Source organism: Schistocerca serialis, chromosome 3 (assembly GCF_023864345.2).
Source record: "Schistocerca serialis cubense isolate TAMUIC-IGC-003099 chromosome 3, iqSchSeri2.2, whole genome shotgun sequence".
Taxonomy (NCBI): Eukaryota; Metazoa; Arthropoda; class Insecta; order Orthoptera; family Acrididae; genus Schistocerca; species Schistocerca serialis.
In genome coordinates, this window is record NC_064640.1 from 102,553,537 (window position 1) to 102,579,746 (window position 26,210).

At 38.7% G+C, this 26,210-nt stretch overlaps 1 protein-coding gene and 1 non-coding gene across 6 annotated transcripts in view; one reads left to right on the forward strand and one right to left on the reverse strand.

The window, feature by feature from the left end:
- The first annotated feature begins 3,360 nt into the window (after positions 1-3,360).
- Positions 3,361-3,434, forward strand: Trnat-ugu (transfer RNA threonine (anticodon UGU)). The gene has a single exon. It is a non-coding gene; the product is annotated as a tRNA-Thr (tRNA).
- A 9,194-nt stretch (positions 3,435-12,628) lies between these two features.
- LOC126469771 (putative transmembrane protein 183BP) overlaps positions 12,629-26,210 on the reverse strand; it is a 95,794-nt gene continuing 82,212 nt past the window's right edge. For 3 of the 5 annotated variants that reach the window (XM_050097000.1, XM_050096999.1, XM_050096998.1), the window contains one exon: positions 12,629-14,022. In XM_050097000.1, coding sequence (XP_049952957.1) covers positions 13,750-14,022 — 273 coding nt within the window. In that variant the 3' untranslated portion in view covers positions 12,629-13,749. Of the gene's footprint in view, positions 14,023-18,901; positions 19,164-26,210 lie in introns of those variants that run through there. The other 2 variants (XR_007586071.1, XM_050097001.1) reach the window with 2 other exon arrangements.

A 26,210-nucleotide genomic window follows, 5' to 3' on the forward strand; every position in this document is an offset into this window, starting at 1 on the left:
ACAAGAAAGATTTTCCACATCCGTAACAAGGCTCTAACATCTACAGTTCTAGCATTGTATGACGAGAATGCCGATACAGAACTTCACACTGATGCTTGCACTTTTGGCACAGAGGCAGTTCTACAGCATATTAAGGAATGTGCTGAAAATGTGATACTTTATGTTCCAAAAGTACTCTCCAAGTCCAAGATTAACTACTCTACAATTGAGAAAGAGTGTCTTGCAGTTGTCTGGGCCATATTTATTTGTCAAACCATTCACTGTTGTCATTGATCATTACAATTTCCGATCAGTCACCAGAACCATCATTGCCGTAGGCCTTTCCATTCTGCGGTCAGGTGACTCTGGACCTGTTACAGGGCATTTATCAGCTCACTCAGGTTCTACCGTCTTTCTTACAGTGTTCGGGCATGATCAGCACCAGCATTTGGACACACATATGGGTATTTGTGTGTTGCATGCTGGACTGCCTTCCATCACTCTTGTTTGCCATGTTGTCATGCTGTGCAGCACTTTGTTCTTGTTCACAGACTTTTCTGATGGAAGTCCATCTGGTACAGGCTCAGACCTCACACATGATGATCATCTTGGCATCAGCTTCATCGTGGCCAGCCCTCCAGTCCTTGAGCTCCATCAATGACGACACCTCTTAGCCCCTTTCCCAGCCATTGCTGCTACCCCCTCCATGGCTCAACAGGCCATCTCCACTGGTGTCGCTGATCAATTGTGTGTTCTTCCAAGAATGGGATAATGACACGTTCGTTCCAGCAAATCTTGGAGATGTGTGGCCCACTTTGCAACACTTTAACAGTCCCATGTAAAGAGACGATATAAGGGGGGGGGGGGGGGAGGAGCAGAATCGCCACAAATGCTAGGTGGAGAAGTAGATCCAGCAGGCAGGCACAAATGTAGAGAGCACTCCTTTAATAAACACCAACATATAAATGAATATTAAACTGTACAACATTCAAAAGCACCGGACATGAAAACAAAGAAATTATATAAGAGTATAAGAGATACACTACACCTAACTCTTGCAGTCACTTGATATTTGTCAATCACACTAGGTCACTACACCAGCCACCCCCCCCACCTTTTTTTCTTTTGTAAAACAAAAAGCCAGAGATCTAGGAATAGTAAGGAACTGGTGTTTGATTACATGTGCAGCTTGTGTCATTGTTGGCAGGAATTCCTGCATGCCTGGCTGCTGAGTCCCATCCTGATGTTTGAACTGATGTCACCCACGTCAACTGTTGGTGGCATGCAGACTGCTGGAGGTGTGGGGGTGGGGCAAACTTTGTCTCCATCTACATTTCCAGATGAGCTGGTTTACGCCATTCAACTGACATCACCTCCTCGCATTCTTTCCAGTAAATCTTGGAGGTGTGTGGACCCACTGGATCAGCTGAACTGATCGCTGTGGACAGAAGTGGGTTTGACGCAATGAGGCTTGGGAGCAGCAGTTGAAAGAGGCCAATAGTCAAACAGAAATGTATTTCAAACTCAGAAATTTAGGGTGTTGGAAGAGTATCTGACGGCTTGTCCAAGATCAATTTGGCTGGTAGATGTAATGCATTGCCATAAACCAACTACCAGTGAGATGGAATATTTCCACTATTCTGTTGCTGGATGGGTGGTAGCCCGTTTTATAAATGTGGGTGCAACCACAGAGGTGAAGTAATTCATAGAATAATGTGGCCCCTAATTGTGTGTGATCCATATAAATTGTGAAGTTTCTTCCTTTGAACAAATCTCTGAAGTGTCGGACTATTGTGTATGCTGCATACAGCTCCCTGTCAATAGTGTTCCAAGACCTTTGCACAACTGTGACTAGTTAGGAAAAGAAAGCTAAATGTTGCCAAGCACCCTCAACAAATTGCTGGAGTACTACCACCATGGCACCTGGACTTGCGTCAACCAAGAGAGTTGTCAGCACCTTAAGCCACGGATGCACCAGCAGAACCACCCATGCAGCATATTTCTTCACTTTCTTGAACGCTACCACTTGTTCTAGAGACTGCTGTAGTTTTCCTTTTAGTGGTTTTGTTAATGGTGTCAGTAATATCGCAGCTAAGGGAAAGTGCCACCGACAATAATGTAGCATTCTGAGGAATCTTCTTAAGTATTTAAATGGTTTTGACCTGGGAACATTCTGAATGGTCATAGTGCATTCCCCAACTGGTGGGAGCCCTGCAACCGAAACTTTGAAACCGAGTAATTTAAGTCTGGCCTGGCCAAAAACACATTGTCTTTGCTGAATACAACACTGACATCCTGTACGTGCATAAAAACTTGCCATAGAAGTTTTTAATGCTCCTCTCATGATTTATGAAAAGACTAGAATGTCATCCATATAAGAGAATAAACATTCAAGTCCAAGGAGCACCTGGGGAATGAAATGCTGTCACATTGGGGCAGTGGTTTTCAAGTGGTATGGCATATAACAATATTCAAATAACCTGAGGGGTGTGGTGAAAGCTGTCTTGACCACGTCAGGCGGTGACATGTGAGTACGTGTGACTGCAATCAATAATGGAGAAATGATGACTAACTGACAACCTCAGCTGCCGACAGATGTTGTTGATATACCTCGATGTGGACAGCTGAAAATGTGTGCCCCGACCGGGACTCGAACCTGGGATCTCCTGCTTACATGGCAGATGCTCTATCCATCTGAGCCACCAAGGACACAAATGAATAGTGCGACTGCAGGGACTTATCCCTTGCATGCTTCCTGTGAGACTCACATTCCCAACTGTCCACAATTCTATATATGTATTGTACCTTATAGACATTTGCCCACCCACTCATTACTCACGCATGCTTTGGCGATTCCCGTAAGAGTTTGGGCAACCTGCGCGCATTCGCACAGACGAAGGTCAATGGCTGGGTAGCCTTTAACTATGTATATATATGAAGACAGTAACTTGGTCTCGAAAGAACAGTTATTGTTGATGACCGTGCAGCTTTTCCCTGGAATAAATTATGACTAACTGACAACCTCAGTTGCCGACAGGTGTTGATAGGGTTCGAGTCCTGGTCGGGGCACACATTTTCAGCTGTCCACATTGAGGTATATCTACAATACCTGTCGGCAGCTAAGGTTGTCAGCTAGTCATCATTTATACCAGGGAAAAGCTGCACGGTCATCAACAGTAACTGTTCTTCCAAGAACAAGTTACTGTCTTTGTATATATAGTTAAAGGCTACCCAGCCATTGACCTTCATGCGCGAGTAATGAGTGGGTGGGCAAATGTCTATAAGGTACAATACATATATAGAATTGTGGACAGTTGGGAATGTGAGTCCCACGGGAAGCGTGCAAGGGATAAGTCCCTGCAGTAGCGCTATTCATTTGTGTCCTCGATGGCTCAGATGGATAGAGCGTCTGCCATGTAAGCAGGAGATCCCGGGTTCGAGTCCTGGTCGGGGCACACATTTTTAGCTGTCCACATCGAGGTATATCAACAACACCTGTCGGCAGCTAAGGTTGTCAGTCAGTCATCATTTATTCCAGGGAAAAGCTGCACGGTCATCAACAGTAACTGTTCTTTCGAGAAGAAGTTACTGTCTTCATGTAAATAATGGAGAATATTGTGGTGCCCACCATTGATTTGTATACGTCCATAACATGTGGTATAGGGTACTGATCCACAATTGTCCTTGAATTTAATACCTGGTAGTCACTGTACAGCTTCCATAAGCATGCACATTTCTGTACCACATGCAATGACAAAGCCCACAGACTTTACAAAGACCTTATCAACCCATCATTTATCTGCCTATATCGTTTCCTGCTGCTATAAACTTCTCGGGTGTGATGTGGTGTGGTTTAACAACCACCGGTTGTTCTGGCATAGTGTGTATGAAATGCTGTGTGTTATGCTGAACTGCTGCCTTAGCCTCAGACATACAAGAAATTCCTGGGAATTTGTCAAGAATGTGGCACTGCTCTTCATTATGACTTTTGCCGTGACCGTTTCTCATTGTAGTTGTCCCTCTTGACCATATTCCTTATGCCATATCTGTAATTGTTGAATTGTTCAATAGTTTGCAGAAGAATGTAACATTTCAGTTGAATCATGCCATGAAATCTTGACACAGCATCTTGGAATGCATCATGTTGGTGCCAAGTTTGTCCCATGACTCATGAGTCATGCCCGACTAGTGCACAAAAAACAAAATCATTGTGCTGCCTCATCCTCCGTACTCTCCAGACCTGGCCCGGAGGACTTTTCTTTATTTTCAAAGTTGAAAACCCGATTGAAAGGATGAAGATTTGCAACAACAGACAAAATAGAAAATTCACAGACGGCACTTCGCGCGATCGAGAAAGAGGTGTACCAAGACTGCTTCCGGATGTGAAAATGGTGTTGGGAGCGGTGTGTCAATTGTATAGAAGAGTATTTCAAAGGAGACCATACCCAATAGTAAAATGTAAGTGTAGTAAAATTTTGTGGACAAAGTTAAGGAATTTTCTGAGCAGACCTCGTATATCGACCTGCAAAGCACAACAACTCGCTGGCAGTTAATGAAGAAACCCCTTATATTAGATGTTCAGTTCGCGATTCCATTTGCATATTAAAAACTACTTTCTACATGGGCATTTCTGATAGAGACTGAAGGCATTTGCAAATAAAGTTCCTGAGTTTTTCAGAAATATAGCTCCCAAAGGAAGGAAGGAGGTCACACTTTGTGAAACTTTGATTAACTGGGCACATCAGCCTCATCAATTGATGGGTCTACGTTGTCAGTTACTCACAGCTTGCATTTTAGACGGCCCTGAGAATTTGTAGAGGTGTCTTTCATCATATATTTTCCAAGAGTAAAACTGTAACTATTGCTAGTCAACATTCCTTGCTTGTCTCTCTCTCTACAATGTCAGACCACTACAGCAAAGGAAAATACAAAATACAGTGACACTATACCAATGGCCACAAGATTAATTCCGACAGTCAGAATTCTTACTACTAGGGATGTTTACCACAGTTTGAAGTTCCAGCAGGCAGTCTTTAACCTATTGGAGGCCCTGGGCACATTAGGATAGTGGGGGTCCCTATGACCTTGACAGAGCACTATTTTGTTAGAAAAGCCAAAGAAAGTAGATACGCAAGGTTCTAGATATATTTTTATTTCTTTACAGTCTTATTAAATGAACAGATAATATAACATAATCCACAAAAGTAACTCTTTTAGCATTCACAGGTTAGTGCTTAAAAATCTATGTTGACTGAAGAGGTACCATTCTAGGTTTGATATGGGCACAAACGTTAATCACTTCCCCGAAATCTATATTTTTGAGCATATCATATTCTATGGACATCGTTGATAAACTGGTTACTCTCTCCTGAACCATGAAATTATTCTTTTCAATTTGGAGGAGCAGCATTCCACACTGCAGTTGGTTACCATCATGCTTAAAAAGATTCTCAATGCAATTTATACATTTGGAAACGTGTCTTCAATTTTGCTTTCTTTCAAAAGGTGATATATTTCCAATATACTATTAGTTCCCCCACATTTACTATGAACAATTTTCAAGTATTCTGTTAAATGCAGACATTCCATTTCCTCTTGCTCATTAACACATTCATAATAAATTTCAGCAAATTCTTTGCAACTTTATCTCAGCTCTTAGGAATTCAGAGATTTCAAGCAAAAAAATAAACCAAAACTTTGACTAATGTTCTCATACGAACTTAATCACTGTTTTAGATGAACGTCCAGGGTATCAGTTATGGGAAGAAAGGTTTTTACTTTGAATTTCTCTTTTCCATTCAGTTGGACTGACTGTCCAGAGCCATAAAAAAAAAACCTCTGGCATGAGCTAAGTTTTATTCTTTGAGATAGGTCCTTATTATCAGATTCCGGGTTTCTTTCTTAGGCGGACAGTTCAAAGTCATCAAATTTATCCCCAAGGTTAATGATAAAATCGTTAAGTGAAGTGAACAAATTAGTTACAATGTGCAGTGTTATTGTTTCTTTCTGAAGATAATTACTTGTTTTTTCTATTCTTTCCAATATGGAGCTCCAAATTTCTGTTAGCATTATAAATTCTAGCTTTTCCATTTTGATGGACAGGCCAAGGACTGTCTCTAGCTTCTCTTGCCTGTTCTGTATCTTCTGCAATGGATACCAAAGTTTCTATAATTTGTTTATGACCTTCATGCAAGGCGCTTACTGCATTGCGCAATAGGGGGTGAGAGTGTCACTGATATGATACGTGAGTTGGGGTGGCAGTCACTGAAACATAGGCTGTTTTCTTTGCGGCGAGATCTATTTACAAAATTTCGATCACCAACTCTCTCTTCCGAATGCGAAAATATTTTGTTGACACCCACCCATGTAGGGAGAAATGATCATCATAATAAAATAAGAGACATCAGAGCTCGAACGGAAAGATTTAGGTGTTCCTTTTTCCCCACACGCTGCTCGAGCATGGAATTGTAGAGTAGTAGTATGAAAATGGTTCGACAAACCCTCTGCCAGGCACTTACGTGTGAATTGCAGAGTAACCACGTAAATGTAGCTGTAGATGTAGATACTAAGGTGATTTGTTTATACCATTTCATTTGTATTTTTCTCGTATGTTCTTTATAGTCATTCAAATGTTTCATATAATTGTACATTGACAAGTTATTCCTGTGTCAGTTGTGTGCAAGAGCATCTAAGGCTCCTGGGTTACTAATGGGTTATCTATATGTTAGTACATGTAACAAATGTCATGCAGTCTCTGAAGCCTTGCCACAAGAAAAGAAAGAAAGGAATAAATACGACTGCTGTTGTGAAACTAGTCATATCAAGTAGCAGCACAGTAGTTCTAATGTTCGTACGAACTTAAACACCCATTCATTGCAACAAGTTGTTAACTAAAGCCCTGTTCACCATTTTAAGTAGCTGGAAGCACTGCTGATACAAGATATACAACAGAGTAGCCAATAACATTTGGAACTTCAAAGAAGACATTTTTTTCTCTCAGGAATAACTGAAATGATACTGAATTGGGAACATTTCTTTATTTCCCCCTTCCTCACCAAGGCAGGTGATTTAGGAATTTGTTTTGAATTTGCAAAGCTCAATCAACTACTATGCACATGTCGAAATTTGAGAAATAAATAGCCACTTTTGGGCTAGATCCAATTTAAGAACCACTCTTGTCATTTCATAGTGTCTGCTTCCATCTCCATCACTTAAATTGCAAATTCAAGCATAACAATTTTTAACTACACAGGGTGTCCCATTTATCTTGACCACCCTAAATAACTGTCTGTTCAGATGCAGATTACAAAATATTTCAAGTAAATGTTCTTTAGCCGGCAGGGGGACATCAATCAGCATGATTGTAAAAAACCAAAGCTACAATGAAGGCAAAGATATGAACAGTGGTATGACTTTTTTAAATGGCACCCTGTATTTTTTATTCGGTTATTCATTTCCTCTCCTGAAGACCTATTCAAAAATGTATCACAGTGTACCATTCACTGAAACACAACGTTATTAATTACATAACACAACATTGACATTGAGCCCGGGATCACAAACTCTTCCACTTGCTGGAGTTGTCAGAAAACAAATGAAAACCATATACAAATGTAACAAAATTGACTTTCCTGTACCATTGCCCAGGAGTAGAACATTCAAAGGTGCTCAAAGTGGTAACCCTGGACACCGATACACTGGTGCACTCGTTGAATGAAAGAATTATTTACTGCTTCCAGTGTTGCCTGCTGAAGAGAATTACAAGCAAGCACGATACGTTCCTGCATGTCCTCTGGAGTTGTTGGAATATCGCGATAGACAATGTCTTTAATGCATCCCCAAAGAAAAAAGTCCAGAGGATTTAAATCAGGGGACCTAGCAAGCCAAGTAACTGTTCCTCCTTGACCAATCCATCTGGCACAATACCTTCAGTTCAGAACACGACGTGCCCACACGGCATTATGTGCTGGACATCCATTGTGTTGATACCGCATAAGCATTCTGGTTCTTAACGGCACTTCATCCAGAAGAGGAGGAAGAATTCGTCTGAGGAAGTAGACATATGCTGTGCCATTTAGACCCTCATTGATGAAATAAGGGCCAATAATTGTAGCACCAAGCATCCCACACCAGACGTTAACTCTCCATTGACGCTGATGTTCCACCTGTCTAAGCCATCATGGGTTGTCGCTGGACCAATAATGCATGTTCCTTGTATTTACCTGTGCTTTGTTTGAGAAGGAACATTCATTGGTAAATAGAACCTTGGAGAAGTAGTTCGGGTTGGCGAGGATTTGGTGTTGTGCCCACTGACAGAGCTGAACACGATTCTGGAAATCATTCCCATACAATTCTTGAAGCAGGTGTACATGGTACGGATTGAACCAGTGAAATGTAAGAATACGATGTACACTGGTTTTAGAAATGCCAATCTCGTGCTGAAGGTGTCGTGTGCTCACATGTGGAAGCAAGAACAGTAACTTCAGCAGCTTCATCTGTGAGTGTGCTACGACGATTGCATTGTTGAGGGTTGAAACTTCCCGTTTCCTGAAGCATCGCAACAAGATGAGAAAACATCCGTTGGGAAAGTGGGTTCTTGTCAGGATATCACACTCTGTACAGATCCGCTGCCTGCATAGCATTTCACCTACCTTCAACAACAACAATAAAAGAAACATTATGTCAATGCAATTTGTAGGAAGGACAGCCTTTACTGTATGCCTACTCTACACAATAATATTTAAAAGGGCTAAACTACTGTACTAAATGTACCCATACATAAGAAAACATTATTGCAATTACTGTTCCACTACTTCACATTCCCCATAGATAAGTAGCATTTCTACCTTCTCTTCGTTGGTGTATATTCTACTCACACAACTCTTCAACTGACGATGGTTGACGGAATGTCGGGTGTGCATTCTACTTATGTTTACATTTGTCCTCTGTCAACAACCCCGAGTACCTGCACTAAGTGCTGTGAGTGTCAACGTCAATTTTGTGTTATGTAATTAATAATGTTGTGTTTCAGTGAATGGTACACTATGACACATTTTTGAATAGGTCTTTAGGAGAGGAAATAAATTATCACATATAAATTCCAGGTGTCATTTAAAAAAGTCATACCGCTGTTTATATCTTTGTAAAAAACAAAGCTACAATGAAGGCAATCATGCTGATTGATGTCCCTCTGATGGTTAAAGAACATTTGCTTGAAACATTTTGTAATTTCCATCTGGACAAGTACCTCAAAAGCACCGTATTTTTTATTTTTATCTTTCATGTAGAAATCTGTTCAGGTATTAAGGGGTTTACGTTAATATCTTGTGCACCATTAACTCACCATATTCACTAGTCCGTGTGCAGAAGCTGGACAAAAATATGGAAACAGTGGGAAATGCATGGTTGAACTTAAATGCTGACACTAGCTAATGCTACAGGTTGCACCGTTTTATTTGACCATGAGCAACACCTGTGCAATGCCCTCAATATGTTACAAGTGTCAGTTGTAGTCAGAACAGTTTCCCGTGTAGTTGGGTATGCATTACATTGGAGCTCAGTGCATTCAAACATTGACAATTGTTGGTGCTCATTTGTGGGTGCTTCCATAACCAACGTAGTTGAAGTGTTTGATGTTATGAGAGGCACAATATCAAAGATTTATACTGCATACAGGGAAAGCAGGAAATGTCTTCCTCTGTGTCACAATGTGAATAATAGTGTGCATGGGGTGTTTGTGATGGATGGTCACTGAAGAGGATTGTGCTGAAAAATAAGAGGACAATAGCTGCAAATTCACTGCACAACTGAATGTTGCACTCTCAGATCCTGTCAGCACCAAAACAACATTAAGGGACCTCCTTACATTGGGAATTGCTAGGTGAACTCTAATTCTAAAACCACTCATCAGCGATTTAAATGTCCATAACAAAGGTGTGATGCTGAAGCTATGAAACCTGGACTATGGAGCAATGGAAAAATGTCATTTGGTCAGTCACTCTTGTTCCACTGGTATAACACACACTTGAAAACCATTCAGGATCCATATTCATCCATTCCAAGAAAACTGGAAGCTGGAAGCTGTTTTGAATGCCAGCGGGTTTCTTACGCAATATTATGCATGGAAATGTGATGTATTTTTGGTGTTTCCATATTTTTGTCCACCCCATGTATAGAACTTTTGCTACATTCATTGCTATGCTGCACCATATCAACCTAACAGCAAATTTCTATTAGTTGTTTTACCACCACCGGCTACTCCGTGTCACTGTATTCCTGACAATGTGCACATCGTGCATTTCCCTTTGTACGCATTTCTATCCACTGTTTTTGCTTAAATAAAGTTGTACCACAACAGTACACTGGTAATGGATAGAAAAAATGAACACAACAAATTATTAATCCCTGTAGATTTTGCTCTTCAAACACATCATTTTTTAAACATTGTTGTCAGCACACTCTTGCACTTGGCTGCTTCGTTACTTCAGTGTGGCAACTTCATTTACCTTACACACCTAGAACAACACAACAACTCAACATGTAATCATAAGGATTACAACTTTATTTTCTGACAACCATCAACATTTACACATCAAATTTATTAATTGTTACATGATTTCTTAATATTCTGTTGCAAATAAATATGTAATACATATGGTTATACAACACTTAACATTTGGATAATTAAGTCTTACAGAATCAAATTGTTACAGATATACATTCATTTACTACCTGAAACAATCATACATGGAATTTAACACAATCGCTGCTGCTACCTCTAGCTACTACTTTAATTTTCTCCAATACCTTAACAATCAAAATTTACAGACTTAATACTCAATGGATGCAAATACCAACATAATTTACATCTGATGATTGCAGATTCAACAAATATATACATAATTTATGTAGCTGCAGGATAAACTTTCAGATCATTTTGTTCCAAGCCTTTCACACATTCTTTATTCACTACTTTATCTACACACTGAGTGAAAGGAAGGGGGTGGGGGGGGGGGGGGGAGGGGGAGAGTTATCGCACCTTTGCATATACATTGCATTCAAATAAACTTGTGATTAACACAAAAATCATCTGGGTTTGCACAACATGGGTGAAACATTGACTGAAATCGATATGTATGTGAAAAACATGGATGACAAGTCTGTCATTTGTACAGTAATCACTTTGTTAAGGACTATAATTATCCTCGGTGGTGATGCAATATAATTATCACCCACGCTAATTTGACTGAGTAACATATATGTGCAGAACTTGCGTACTTGCAGAATGAACATTTTTTGTGCCCGAATTGTGGCATGTACAAATGAATCCAGATCATTTTGTTCCAAGCCTTTCACATGGACATTATTCACTATTTAATCTACACATTGAGTGGGTGGGGGGAAGGGGAGGAGGTGCCTCGAATGAATAACACTTATGCACAGAACTTGTGTAACTGCAGAATAAACATTTTTTTGTGCCTAAACTGTGGCATGTACAAATAAATTCAGATCAGTTTGTTCCATGCCTTACATACACTTATTATTCACTATTTTATCTACACACTGAGTGGGAAGCCAGGTGTTACACCTTTGCACACACATTTTATTCACATAAACTTGTGATTAACCCAATAATTCATCTGGGTCTGCAAAGGATGGGTTCAACATTGCCTCAAATGGATGTGTATGTGAAAAACATGGATGACAAGTCTGTCATTTGTACAGTAATCACTTTGTTAAGGACTATACTGATCCTGAATGGTGATGCAATATAATTTTCACCCACACTAATTTGACTGAGTAACACATACATGCAGAACTTGTGTACCTGCAGATGAACATTTTTGGTGCCCAAATTGCAGTATGTACAAATGAATCCAGATCATTTTATTCCAAGCCTTTCACATGCACATTATTCACTACTTTATCTACACACTGAGTGGGTGGGGAGAGGGGAGGAGGGTTGCGGCTTGACTGAGTAACACTTATGCACAGAATACGTGTAACTGCAGAATGAACATTTTTTGTGCCTAAATTGTGGCATGTACAAATGAATCCAGATCATTTTGTTCCAAGCCCTTCACATGCACATTATTCACTACTTAATCTACACATTGAGTAGGTGGGGGGATGGGAGGAGGTGGCTCGAATGAATAACACATATGCAGAGAACTTATGTAACTGCAGAATGAAAATGTTTTTGTGCCTAAACTGTGGCATGTACAAATGAATTCAAATCAGTTTGTTCCATGCCTTACATACACTTATTATTCACTATTTTATCTACACACTGAGTGGGAGGCCAGGTGTCACACCTATGCATACATATTGTATTCAAATAAACTTTTGATTAACCAAATAATTTATCTGGGTCTGTACCCTTTACTGGAATGGATGTGTATGTGGAAAACATGGATGACCAGTCTGTCATTTGTACAGTAATCACTTTGTTAAGGACTATACTGATCTTGTGTGGTGATACAACAATTATCACCAATGCTAATCTGACTGAGTAACACATATGTGCAGAATTTATGTACCTGCAGAATGAACATTTTTGGTGTCCAAATTGTGGTATGTACAAATGAATCCAGATCATTTTATTCCAAGCCTTTCACATGCACATTATTTACTACTTTATCTACACACTGAGTGGGTGGGGGGAGGGGGGTGGCTTGACTAAGTAACACATATGTGCATAATTTATGTACTTTCAGAATGAACATTTTTGTGCCTAAACTGTGGCATGTACAAATTAATTCAGATCATTTTGTTCCAAGCCTTTCACATAATCATTATTCATTACTTTCTCTACACACTGAGTGTGAGGCTTGCGATTAACCCAATAATTCATCTGGGTCTGTACAACATGGGTGCAACATTGATTGAAATTGAGGTGTATGTGAAAAATATGGATCACCAGTCTGTCATTTGTACAGTAATCACTCTGTTAAGGACTATGCTGATCTTGAGTGGTGATGCAATATAATTATCACCCACAGTACTTTGAGTAACACATATGAGCATAATTTATGTACCTGCAGGATGAACATTTTTTGTGCCCAAATTCAGATCATTTTGTTCCAAGCCTTTCACATAATCATTATTCATTACTTTATTTACACACTGAGTGTGAGGCTTGTGATTAACTCAATAATTCATCTGGATCTGCACAACATGGGTGCAACATTGACTGAAATGGACGTGTATGTGAAAAATATGGATGACAAGTTGCCATTTGTACAGTAATCACTCTGTAAAGGATATACTGATCTTCAATGGTGATGCAATATAATTATCACCCACACTAATTTGACTGAGTAACAAATATGTGCATAATTTATGTACCTGCAGAATGAACATTTTTTGTGCCCAAATTGTAGCACGTGCAAATGAATTCAGATAGTTTTGTTCCAAGCCTTTCACACACTCATTATTCATTACTTTATCTACACACTGAGTGGGAGCCACGTGTCACATCTTTGCATACATATTGCATTCAAATAAACTTGCAATTAACCTAATAATTCACGTGCACAGCGTGGATGCAACATTAACTGAAATGGATGTGATGATGCAATATAATTATCACCCATGCTAATTTGTCTGAGTAACACAAATGCACAGAATTTATGTACCTTCAGAGTGAACCTTTTTTTGCCCAAATTGTGGCATGTACAAATGAATTCAGACTAATTTCTTCCATGTTTTTCACACACTGAAGGGGTTGTCACACCCATGCATACACATTGTATTCAAACAAACTTGTGTTTAACCCAGTAATTCATCTGGGTCTGCATAGCATGGGTGCAAGATTGACTGGAATGGGTGTGTGTGAGAGAAACATGGGTGCCACCAGTCTGTCATTTGTACAGCAATCACTTTATTAAGGACAATGCTGATCTTGGGTGGTGATGCAACATAATTATCACCCACACTAATTTGCACATGGGCACCTGGATCTGCAGGAGTAGGAAATGTGATACTTCGCAGTACCAGTCCAATGAGCACTAGGGGTGGAGTTGTAATCTGTGAACAGGTCAACTGGGGGGAAAAAGAACACAGATTTTATTTACATGACAAGATTTCTCACATTAATATAAGCAAAACAGAGAAAATACTTATCAGTAAACTGAAGTAATGAATTACACTGATAAAAGGCAACCAAATCCTTCAGACACAGAAACTGAGGGAATCAAATATTTCTCCTCATTAAAGTTAGCTGGAATGCAAACCTAGCATAAACTGTGAATCTTGTTATGCACTTGAGAAGAAAAATTCAAAGACTTTACGGCTACAGATTTTGTCATTAATTTCTAATGTATAAATGGTGCCATTATTTTCTTTATTTAAAAAATTAAAAGCATTTACAGGGTGATCAGAAAGGGTATGAAAAGCTTTTAAGGGCACTGCAGGGTAGGCTGCATTGATAAATAATTGGCAAGGGGAAAAAAAAATATGATATGTTGCACCATTTCCGATTTCATAAGCATTGAAGTTAGTCAGTCAGGTCATTTCGTGTGCAAATTCAAGCAACCTGCCAGAGACAGTGTTGCCAAATGTGTTCTTGGTTTGGTTCCCTCAAAATCAACAAGAGTGATGCGAAAATTGGACAATGGATGGTAGCAAAATAGAACACTTTTGGCACCACGGCCTCTGGCAGATCGCTTTGATTTGCACACACAATGACCTGATTGGCTAACTTCAATGTTAACTAAATCAAGAATGGTGCAATATATCAAACTTGTTTTTCTTAACAATTATTTTGCAGCACAACCTATGCTGAAACACCCTTAAAATCTTTTCAGACTGTTTCTGGCCACCCTGTGTATAATGAATGGTATCTAATATTGTCTGATACTATTTTATATTGTGGCTAAAGCAGCACAAGCCACTGTAACATAACAATTACTCCACAAATTTTAAGATACACACCATTTTTTGTTAATTGTTGATCATATGACATGACAAAGTGGCAGTACATAGAGAAAGACCCTGAGCTGCAAGACATAACATGAGCCAAGAAGCACAGGATGCCAAGATGAGAAAAACAGTGAATAGGCAGCCAATAGGGCTACACCAAAGGGTAAAAGGTGGAGCTTTAGTGCAACCAGAGGTGGTTATTTTTGTAACATCATTTGCAAGTGTGCCAGGCTGGGTTCTCTCGAGGGAGAGGAGGAAGAGGAAGAGGAGGAGGAGGAGGAGGAGGAGGAGAAATCTGAGTTCTGTACACACTGTCTACAGAAAAACCAATATGTAGCTTTGATTGTTGGTGGTAGCATCCCATGAAACTCAAGTTTTGTATGGTACATCAATGCTATGAAAAATTTGAGTGCACATTTTTATTTGTATTGATTAGATGAGCTCATCAACACTCCGGGATGGAAACTGACAACGTTATGACATATAAAGTAAATAAATTATTACACTAATTAACAAAACTTAAATTACTGTTACATCTGAATATCTAAAAAATGTGCACACTGTATCAAATAATAGCTACTGGTAACAGCTACATTCAGCCAAAATATCTTAGTCATTCATGAAGCACTTCAGACACAACAAAACAATTTAAAAGTAAGCAATAAACAAACTAAGCCACAATGCGTGTACATGTAAGATGACAACGTGATGTAGGTACTGCATTACCTGTCTTCCTATGTAAACTTCTTCCTTTGTAAACAGAAGATAAATTTCTTGGTAAAATAAAGATTTAATTGAATTGGCAATTCTGAAAACTGACTAATTGAAAACTGGCAAGAAATGTGTAAAGCTTGCAGCATCAATAAAAAGTGCATAAGTAGCTACTTCAAAATGATGTGGACCCTTAATCAGTCAAATAATATTTAGGCAGGTTTGTGTTGTTTCATATAGGTTTGATCAATTTACCATTTTAGAGATTAAAATAGATACAGTATATGTAGAACTGACTAAGGTCTCAAAATGACCGACATGGAAAGAAGGAAACAACTGTTGTAGTAACCTCGATGTCATGATTGTCAAATTTACATAAATGTCTTTTTCTAAATTTTACACAGGGCAGTTCAAGATGGTAGTGGATTTGGGGAGAGCACGTATAAGGTGGTGCACCCATGCCTCCCAGGCTGAGTGTTTTTGTGTACACACTGCGTAAGAGGCAGTAGAGGCATTCATGCAGCACGAGAGCTCTGTTTTTGAGCAGACTGTAAACACACAAATTTTTCCAATTGCCACAGTTTGTACAAAGCCTGTGTTTGCTCGACACACAAATTTTCAGAAGAAACAGACTTTATGTTGGTAATAGACTAAAAATTTGCAGGATTCTGTGTTCTCAAGGCCTGAAACCTGAGATTTATGGTACAAAGGATTAATTGCTGGTATACTTGACTACACAAACACTGTTGTGGGTGAACTTCCTTGATACAATATATTACGCACTGATCCACGACTACTTGATGCAGTGATATAAAACATTTGCTCACTAGGGAATGTGGAATACATTTAGTTAAACTGAACTTGATATCATGTTACCAAACTATTACCTGAGAACTTGCAAGTGGGTGTAATCAATAACCTTTGCCTGCACTTACAAGTTGTGGATTATTACTTGTAGACTAGATCTCATGAACAATAACATTAATTTGTAGATTACGGATCTACTGGTAAGAAAAGGGATATGACCTGAATTCATGCCATATGGCACCCCACACCACTATGCCTAGCGTTGCCTGGGTATTCATTTAGTCCAATCTTCTATTGGTCAATTTCCTCTTTCGCCTGTCCCTCCCCCCCCCCCTCCCCCATCTATTCTCCTCTGTGCCTCTCCTAAACATTTGAAGAGTGGGGACCTCTTGCCAGGTTGCCACCATATTTGCTGATGATAGTCATCTGTGGTAGTGCAGAATTGTGATTCATCAGTGAACACACAGTGATGCCATTCATCATTACCTGTTGTATACTTCCCGGCCATGGGACCACTCAAATGGCAGCCTAAACATTTGATGGTAACTCCCTTGCCCAGTTGCTGCTAGTCTCTGGCTGACAGTGTGGGACGACGCAGAAGGTTGCAGGAAGTTCATTACTCATTCTTGGGTGACAGGCACAGATGCGAAGGGATTACGATGTGTTTCGTGCACAGTAAGGCACTCCTCCCTTTTGGCAATCGGCCATGGTCAGCCAGAGACTTTATGACAAGTATGCTTACCCTCATATTCCCATGCAGTCCAACATCAGATCACTGTCACATCTCAATGCCCCACAAATCTGTATACTGATGATTCAACCAGCCAGCCAAATGAAAACCCACAACGAGGCCCATTTCAAACTCTGTCAGATATTCATAATGCTGTCTCACACGCATATGTGGAATCTCCATGTCTTTCACAATGATCACTCAATATCTGATGCTGTTCATGCCCCTTTTAGACCCTAAATTAAACACACAAAACTCTAACACACTTTGTTGACCTTTCTACCAGTCTCAGAGAATTGCAACTCTAATCGTTTATATACCCACTGCATTGCAACGCATGTGTACATAAACGAAGCTACAAAGACATCCATGTCTTCTGGATTCTTCACTTTTGGGGTTCCATGCCTCAATAAGTCAAAACAGGTTTCTTATAGGTCCACTTTGTTGTCTGTCTGTCAAGACCCCATTTTTCTCAGTAACACATAGAGGTGCTTATTTGAAATTTATGTGAAACTAGCTGAGCCACCCAGCATTGCCTGGGTATTTATCAAGTCCAGTCTTCTATAGATCCACCTCCTCCTCCATTTGTCTCCCTCCCTCCCCCTCCCCCTCCCCCCCCCCCCCCCCCCCCCGCCACCTTCATTGTCTGTCCATTTTCTCGTCTTCCCTTCTCTCTCCATATTATCACACTCACCCCAATAGGAGGCTGGTGGTTCTTACCCCTACAATATTTCTTTCCAGATTGTAACTAGTGTGTGTTCCAAATTGCATTGAAATCATTATAGGGGTTTAGAATGAGTTTTTTACCCATGGCATTGCTCTCATACACACAGGTCAAAGATATTTCACATGTATTTGTACACATATTTCACCTCTATGTCTAGTGAATTTCGCCCTGCAGTTTTACTTTCACACAGCTTAACATTTATGACATCATATCTCCTGAACTATATGTCATACAATGATATATTTTTGTTGGTACATTTAGCAACATATGTTGATACTGCCTGTGGAAAGTGCTGCAAATAGAGTTAGTAGCAACACAGTAATAGAATTAAATGTCTAGCATGATGCAGTACTTTTTCATGCATTCAGTGTTTATGACATTGTATCTCCTGAACTAAGTGTCATACAATGATGTAATTTTTCTTGTACTTTTAGTGGTATATGTGAATATTGTCTGCAAAATGTGTCATGAACACTGTCAGTAGTAAGGAAGCAATAAATTAAAATGTCATGCTTCATGTGGCAGTTTTACTGCATGAACAGCAAAACTGTAGTATGCAATAAACTTTTTCTTCCTTTCATCATTTTGTGGGGGTCGTCAGCAAGAAAAAGTTTTTTAAAGCATTGAAATTATGTGTACAGTTTGCTGCAAGTCTCTAAGTGTTCTCATTATCAAATACTGGATAACTGAACCATGAGTATTCTCACATTGTGGGCTACACTGCTTTTTCACCCCCACCCCTCTGAGAGGTGGGTGGTTCTTATCTCCATAGTGACTCTCTCCAGATAGTAAATGATATGTGTACCAAGTCTGGTTGAAATCGTTCCACAACATGTGTGTGCCATCTGAAGATGTTAAGTTATCATAACATGAAGTGGTGGACAGTAATAAGTCTGTTCATAAATTACTCAGCAAAGGAAGAACATAAACTGCTAAAAATACTGAAAAAATTGAAAATAATTTAAAAGCATGCTATTCCCTTCACAAATTATTTGTATTTTGAGACAGTTGAAAAGTAACCAAATAGAATAACTGAAAAAAGTGCAAGTTATTTTAAATTTTAAATTTTGAATTTTGAATTTTCCATGGCTTAGTAGGCCCAGTTGTAAATCAGAGCTTGCTCCAACTAAGGCTGACAACCTTCGAAAGTCAAAAATGGAAAGGTCTTTCAGTAAAAAAATTCCACTGTCCTGCTCGAAAAGGCAGGAAAAGGTTACATCAGATTCGGTGGGTAGTCAACTAGAAGACAGCAACGAATCGGAGTGTTTGCAGCCATCAAAATGCACACTAAAACACAAAAAGAAGATTAAACATGAGCAGATAAATTATATAGCAACACACAACATAAACTCACTACTTCAGACCGGAAAACTCAAGGAGCTCACAGATGAACTAAATAAACAAAAAAATTTAATAACAGCGATCCAAGAAATGAGAAACACCACAGAGGACCCATTCGAATCACAAGGATACAGAATTTATAATGGGAAACCAGGACCGAGGGCACTGAAACAATGTCCCCAGTTGGAACAGGGTTTTTAGTAAACATAAAAATAACAGATTCAGTAACGGATTTCCAAGCAGTATCACCAAGAATTGCGACTAAGCTTTAAAACAATGAATAAAACCAATACAATAACAAATGCTCATGCCCCAACAAATGAAAAAAATTGTCTAACAAAAACAAAGGAAGAAGTAGATAAATTTTGGGACCTTATAGAAAAAAACTGTGAACAGAGTAAATAAAAAGAATGTAAAAATCTTATTGGGAGATTTCAATGCTCAGTTGGGAGATGAAAGGAAATATAGAGATATAATTGGAAAATGGAGTCCACATAAATTTATGAACAAAAATGGTCAAAGACTTGTAGAACTCTGCAGAGAACACAAATATGTCTGCTTGTGTCTGTATGTGTGGATGGATATGTGCGTGTGTGCGAGTGTATACCTGTCCTTTTTTCCCCCTAAGGTAAGTCTTTCCGCTCCCGGGATTGGAATGACTCCTTACCCTCTCCCTTAAAACCCACTTCCTTTCGTCTTCCCCTCTCCTTCCCTCTTTCCTGATGAGGCAACAGTTTGTTGCGAAAGCTTGAATTTTGTGTGTATGTTTGTGTTTGTTTGTGTGTCTATCGACCTGCCAGCGCTTTTGTTCGGTAAGTCACCTCATCTTTGTTTTTATATATAATTTTTCCCACGTGGAACGTTTCCTTCCATTATATTCAACCTTATATCTAAATCAACATACTTTAAGAGGAAGCCAAGTAAACTTAAAACATGGAAACATCCAGACTGGAGAAAGGGGGAGTGGCAGCTAGACCATGTCTGTATGGACAAAATTTTTCATAAGGAGATCCACAATATTAAAGTACTGAGAGGAGTATACACAGGCTCAGACCATTCTATAGTTAAAATTAAAATCAAATTCACTCCGCTAAAGAAGAGGACCGAAAAAACTAATAAAATAAAAAGGAGGTTTGACCCACATCAGCTAATTAAAAATAATAAATACCAACAAATAACACAAACCATCAAATTAACGGATGATCTAGAACAACTAGTGCCTAATCTTAAAAAAGAAGCAGAGAATCTAGCTTCCTTGAACCCATGAAGGAAACGTGCATGGTGGACATCAGAATGTGACAAATTCCATGAAGATAGACACCAAGCATGGTTAAAGTTTCAAACACATAAAACTGAAGAAAATGCCATCAACCTAAAAAATAAAAGAAAAAAAAAATCACACAAAATATTAGACGAATCAAGAGAGGATTCCATAAAGATATTATAAACTCTGTAGAAGGTAATTATCATAAAACCAACTCCAGGAACTATTATAAAATCTTTGGAAAACAACTATAACAATATGAAGCCCCTACACTAATACTGAAAGATGAAGATGGAAGAATGACACACAGTAACAAGCAAAATGCAGAAATCATGACAAAAGTATTTAAGAAACTTCTGAATTGTGAGGAACCCAAAGAACCCTTACAAACCAACATAAATACCCCAATAAAAACCAAACCTAACAAACTAGACCCTCCAACTTTCCAAGAAGTAGAAAAAATTCTTAAAGAACAAAAAAATTATAAGGCATGTGGAGAAGATCAGGTTTTTGTTGAAATGTGGAAATATGCGAGTGACACAGTCAAGACCTCCTTACACACGGCTCTAACAAAAATTTGGGTAACAGAACGATTCCCCAAACATTGGACCAAAGCTATCATCCACCCACTACACAAAAAGGGAGGTAAGAGCAACCAAGACAACTACAGAGGAATCTCTCTCCTAGATTGCACATACAAAATTCTATCCAAGATCCTATATGAAAGAATCAAGGAGCAATTAGAGCACGAGTTAGGGGAATATCAGGGAGGTTTCAGACCATGGAGAAGCTGTGCAGAGCAGATAATTAGTTTAAAATTGATTATGGCATACTACAAGAAACTGAACAAACCTCTGGCAATAACATTTGTAGATTTTAAGAAGGCACATGACTGTCTTCACAGACCTTCAGTATTAAAAATTTTAAGAAATCTCGGACTCCATCCAAAACTAATTAAAATAATACAACTCACTCTAACCAACACCAAATCAAAAGTGAAGTTTAGAGGAGAAATTTCGGAACAGTTCCTCATAAAAACAGGCTTAAGACAAGGTGACTGCCTATCAACATTACTGTTCAACTGTGCACTGGAATACACAATGAGAGAATGGTACAAGGACAACCTAAAGATGATAAGAATTGGAAGTTCAAAAGATGATATTAGCCTAAACTGCTTGGGATTCGCTGATGATCTTGTTCCCCTAGTCAACACCGTTTAAGAAGCCAGGCAACAAGTGAAATCACTACAAGAAATAGCAGAGAAAGTAGGCTTTAGAATATCATTTGAAAAAAATGGAGAGTATGCTAACTGATCCACCACTTGCAAACAAAATTACAATAGGAGGACAGGAAATCAAAACTGTTGATAAATCTAAATATTTAGGCAAAATAATAACATACAATCTAAATGAGAAACCATCATGGCAGAATAGAATAAAAAAAAAAAAAACTGAACTACACATATTACATTACCAAAACTACATACAACAAAAAGAGCCTATCTATAGATGTAAAATTAAAACACTATAAAACAGTTACACAATCAGAAATAACATATGCAGCTGAAACTATCCTCAAAATAACTAATACAGCAGAAATTGACAGAATACTAAAAATAGAAAGAAGAATAATTAGGACATGTATAAATAAACAGTATAAAATAAACGGACATTGGAGAATAGCATCAAATGAAACAGCATATAAGAAAATAGAACCAGTCATGAGCACGATGAGGAAGAAACGCACCTCATTCTTTGGACACCTGATGAGAACTCCAGAAAACAGAATTAGTAAAAAAATAATACAAAAATTGTGGAATAGCAAGAGTGACATTAAATGGATCACAGAAATTAAGGAAGATATAAAAAAAACTCCAAATTACAGTAGATGACCTAAAAAACAAGACAGAGAAAACCAGAATACTGCAAGACCCGCAAACAAGACTACAAATGAAAATCAATAAAAGGAGTACAGGAAGAGTGGTCTCAGATGAAGAAAGAAAGAAAATATCTGAAAGAATGAGGAAATATTGGGCAGACAGAAGAGCAAAACACCTTTCATATAAGAATAGACTAATAATTATATTACCTTAATATCATATTAAGTTATTGTTGAGCCAAATTGTATCCCTGTGTAACAACTTGTTTACAACTTTGTATTTTTGACTAGAGTGGTCCAATGAAAGCCATAAAATAAATAATAATAATAATAATAATAAAGGCCCAGTTGCAAAAAATTTATAAAAATACAGCAAAATAAAAATTTTATATATTTTTTTTATCTGTACATTAATGTTGACACATTGCCTAGCCTAAAGCTGTTCCAGTAAGTCAGTAAAAGTGCACGAGGTGTGCTTGTTTTTTTGTGTGTGTGTGTGTGTGTGTGTGTGTGTGTGTGTGTGTGTGTGTGTGTGTGTGTGTGTGTGTGCGCGTGCGCGCGCGCGCGCGCGCGCGCGCGCATGCATGTGTTTTATCCTTTCTGAAGGAGGCTTTGGCCAAAAGCTCAACATGTAAAAGTCTTTTTGTTGTATGGTGAGTAGCAATCTATCCTTTGATTTTTTCCAACCTGGACTTTCCATTGTTTGAATCATCAATTATGTCAGTTAGAAATTCAGAGCACCTGGAGGTGGTTTATAATAGTAGCCGATTGATAATAATGCAAAAATAAAGAGAGTAACACCAAACACAGAATGTTAATTTACTCTATACCTGGTTTCACATTCCTGAAGATTTTTCATCATGCTGAAATATACAGACTACGGTGCTCAAGTAAGAAACTAATCAACCTGGGGTTCTCAAGAAGACAAGGTAATGACTTACAACCCTACTAATGAATAATCACGTTCAATGGCTAGTCCTGCAATGATCAAAATGCTCAAATTTCGAACTATGAAATTGTTTTAAAAATTATGGAAGGATTTTTTTCACACTTGGCAAGAAAAAGCTAGGGAATCTGAGTATGTTCTACAGGATGTCATATGTACATTAAAAGCCCCATCCAATAACTTGTGGCTGTGGTTAGGTGCATGCCCTGTTGTATAATCTATGCCAGCCCCCAGCCCTTAATGTAAGTTGTCCTTATTGTTTTCATAAGGTAAGAACTATGTATCTTGCAAAGTTAGGGTGGCTTGCATGCCTCAACAACGCAGACAGCTGTGCCATACTTGAGAACCCCAGGTTGATTAGTTTATGGCATACCATATTGGAGAGGTATCTGTAGAGAGGCCACACTGACATATGGTTCCTAAAGAAGGGCAGCAGACATTTCAGTATCTGTATGAGCAACAGTCAGGATGATTGACTAACTTGGCCTAGTACCAAAGTGGCCTTGCTATGTTGGTACTGCAAATGACAAAGCATGAGGAAACTACAGCTGTTATATTTCCTGAGGACATGGAGTTATACTATAAGGCTTAATGATGATGGCACCATCTTGGCTAAAATATTCCAGAGGTAAAACACTCCCACATTTGGATCATGAGATGGGGACTATTAAGGAGGTACTTGTCATCAGAAAAAAAGAAACCCGATACGCTGGCCGCTGGTGGCCGAGCGGTTCTGGCGCTACAGTCTGGAACCGCGCGACCGCTACGGTCGCAGGTTCGAATCCTGCCTCGGGCATGGATGTGTGTGTTGTCCTTAGGTTCGTTAGGTTTAAGTAGTTCTAAGTTCTAGGGGACTTATGACCTCAGCAGTTGAGTCCCACAGTGCTCAGAGCCAAACCCGATATTCTAGGGATTGGAGCTTAGAATGTTAGGTCCCTTAGCAGGATAGGTAGAATAGAGAATTTAAAAACAGGAATGGATAGGTTGAGGTTAGATACAGTGGGAATCAGTGAAGTATGGTGACAGGAAGAGCAGAACTTCTGGTTGTGAACACAAAATCAAATAACGGTAATGCAGAATCTGGCCTAATACGGAATGTGATTTTAGGAATATAGGTAAGCTACTGTGAACAAAATGGTGACTCCATTTCTGTAGCCAACTGATACAAAGCCAACACCCACCACAACAGTACAAGTTTACATGTCCACCAGTTCCACATACAAAAAAGAAATTGAAAGAATGTATGATAAAGTAAAAGAAATTATTCTGATAGTTACTGCAAATCAAAATTTAATTGTGATGGGTACCTTGAATTTGATAGTATGAGAAAAGGAAGTTAAGGAAAAACAGTATGAGGATATGGACTGGAGAAAGGAATGAAACCGGAAGCCCCCAGGTGGAATTCTGCACAGGGCACACTTTGGCACACAAACACTTGTTTTTAAAACCGTGCAATGTGGCTGTATATGTGGAAGAGAGCCCTGCACACACGAAGGTTTCACATAGATTATGAAATGGTCAGACACGGATTTTGAAGCCAGATTTTAAACTGTAAAACATCTCCAGGAACAGATGTAAAATCTGACTATAATTTATTTCTTATTAACTGAAGATTGAAACAAAATGAAATACAGAGAGGTAGGAAATTAAGGAGATGGGACCTCGATAAACAAAAAGAACCAGATGTTCTTGAGATTTTCAAAGAGAACATTAAGCAATGATTGACTGACAAATAAGGAATGAATACAACAGAAGAAAAATGGGTAACTTTGAGAGATGAAATAGTGAAGGCAGCACAAGTCTAACATGAGGAAACGACAAGGTCAAGTAGAAATCATTGATAATACACATGATATTGGGTTTAACTGCTGAAAAGAAGAAATATAAAAATGCAGCAAATAAAGCAGGCAAAAGGCAATACAGAACTAAAAAACGAGATTGTCTGAAAGTGCCAAACTGTAAAGCAAGAATGGCTGGAGGACAAATGCAAGGGTGCAGAAGCATGAATACCTACCAGAAAGATCAATGCAACCTATAAGAAAATTAAAGAGACCTTCAAAAAGAAGAGGAGCACTTACACAAAATAGCTCAAATCACAAGCTAGTATTAAACAAAGAAAGTAAGGCTGAAAGGTAGACCCTGAAGGACTATCCAAGGGAACCGAACTTCAAAACATTGTTACAGAAAACAAAGAAGCAGATAAAATGAGATGGGAGATATGATACTGTGAAAAGAATACAACAGAGCACAGAAAAAAAGTTAAAACAGGGTTCCTAGAGTAGATGATATTCCTTCAGAATTATTAAGGTCCTTGGGAAAGCCAGATATGAAAAAACTATTCCCTTGGGACACAAAATATATGAGATAACCACGGACTTCATGAAGACTGTGATAATTCAAATTCCAAAGACAGGTTCTGACAGCTGTGAGTGTTGCCAAAATATCAGCTTCATAAATCATGGATACAAAATACTGCCATGAACTGTTTACAGAAGAATGGGAAAAATTTGTATAAGCCAACATTGGGGAAAATTAGTTTTGGTTCCACAGAAATATAGGAATACATGAAGCAATACTGATCCTACAAATCATCTTAGAAGATAGGTCAAAAGGAAGCACACTTATGTTCATGGAATTTGTAGACTTACATAAAGCTTTTTACAATGATGACTGGAATGCACTCTTTGAAACGCTCAAGGTATAATGGAAATACATTGAGTGAAAAATTATATACAACTTGTACAGAAACCAGACTGCATTCATAAGAGTCACACGGCATGTAACAAAAGCAGTAGTTGAGACCAGAGTGAGTCAGCACGGTACACAATTCTTGATGTAATTCAATATTTATACTGATTAAGTTGCAAAGGAAACCAAGGAGAAGTTTGGAAAGTGAATTGCAGTT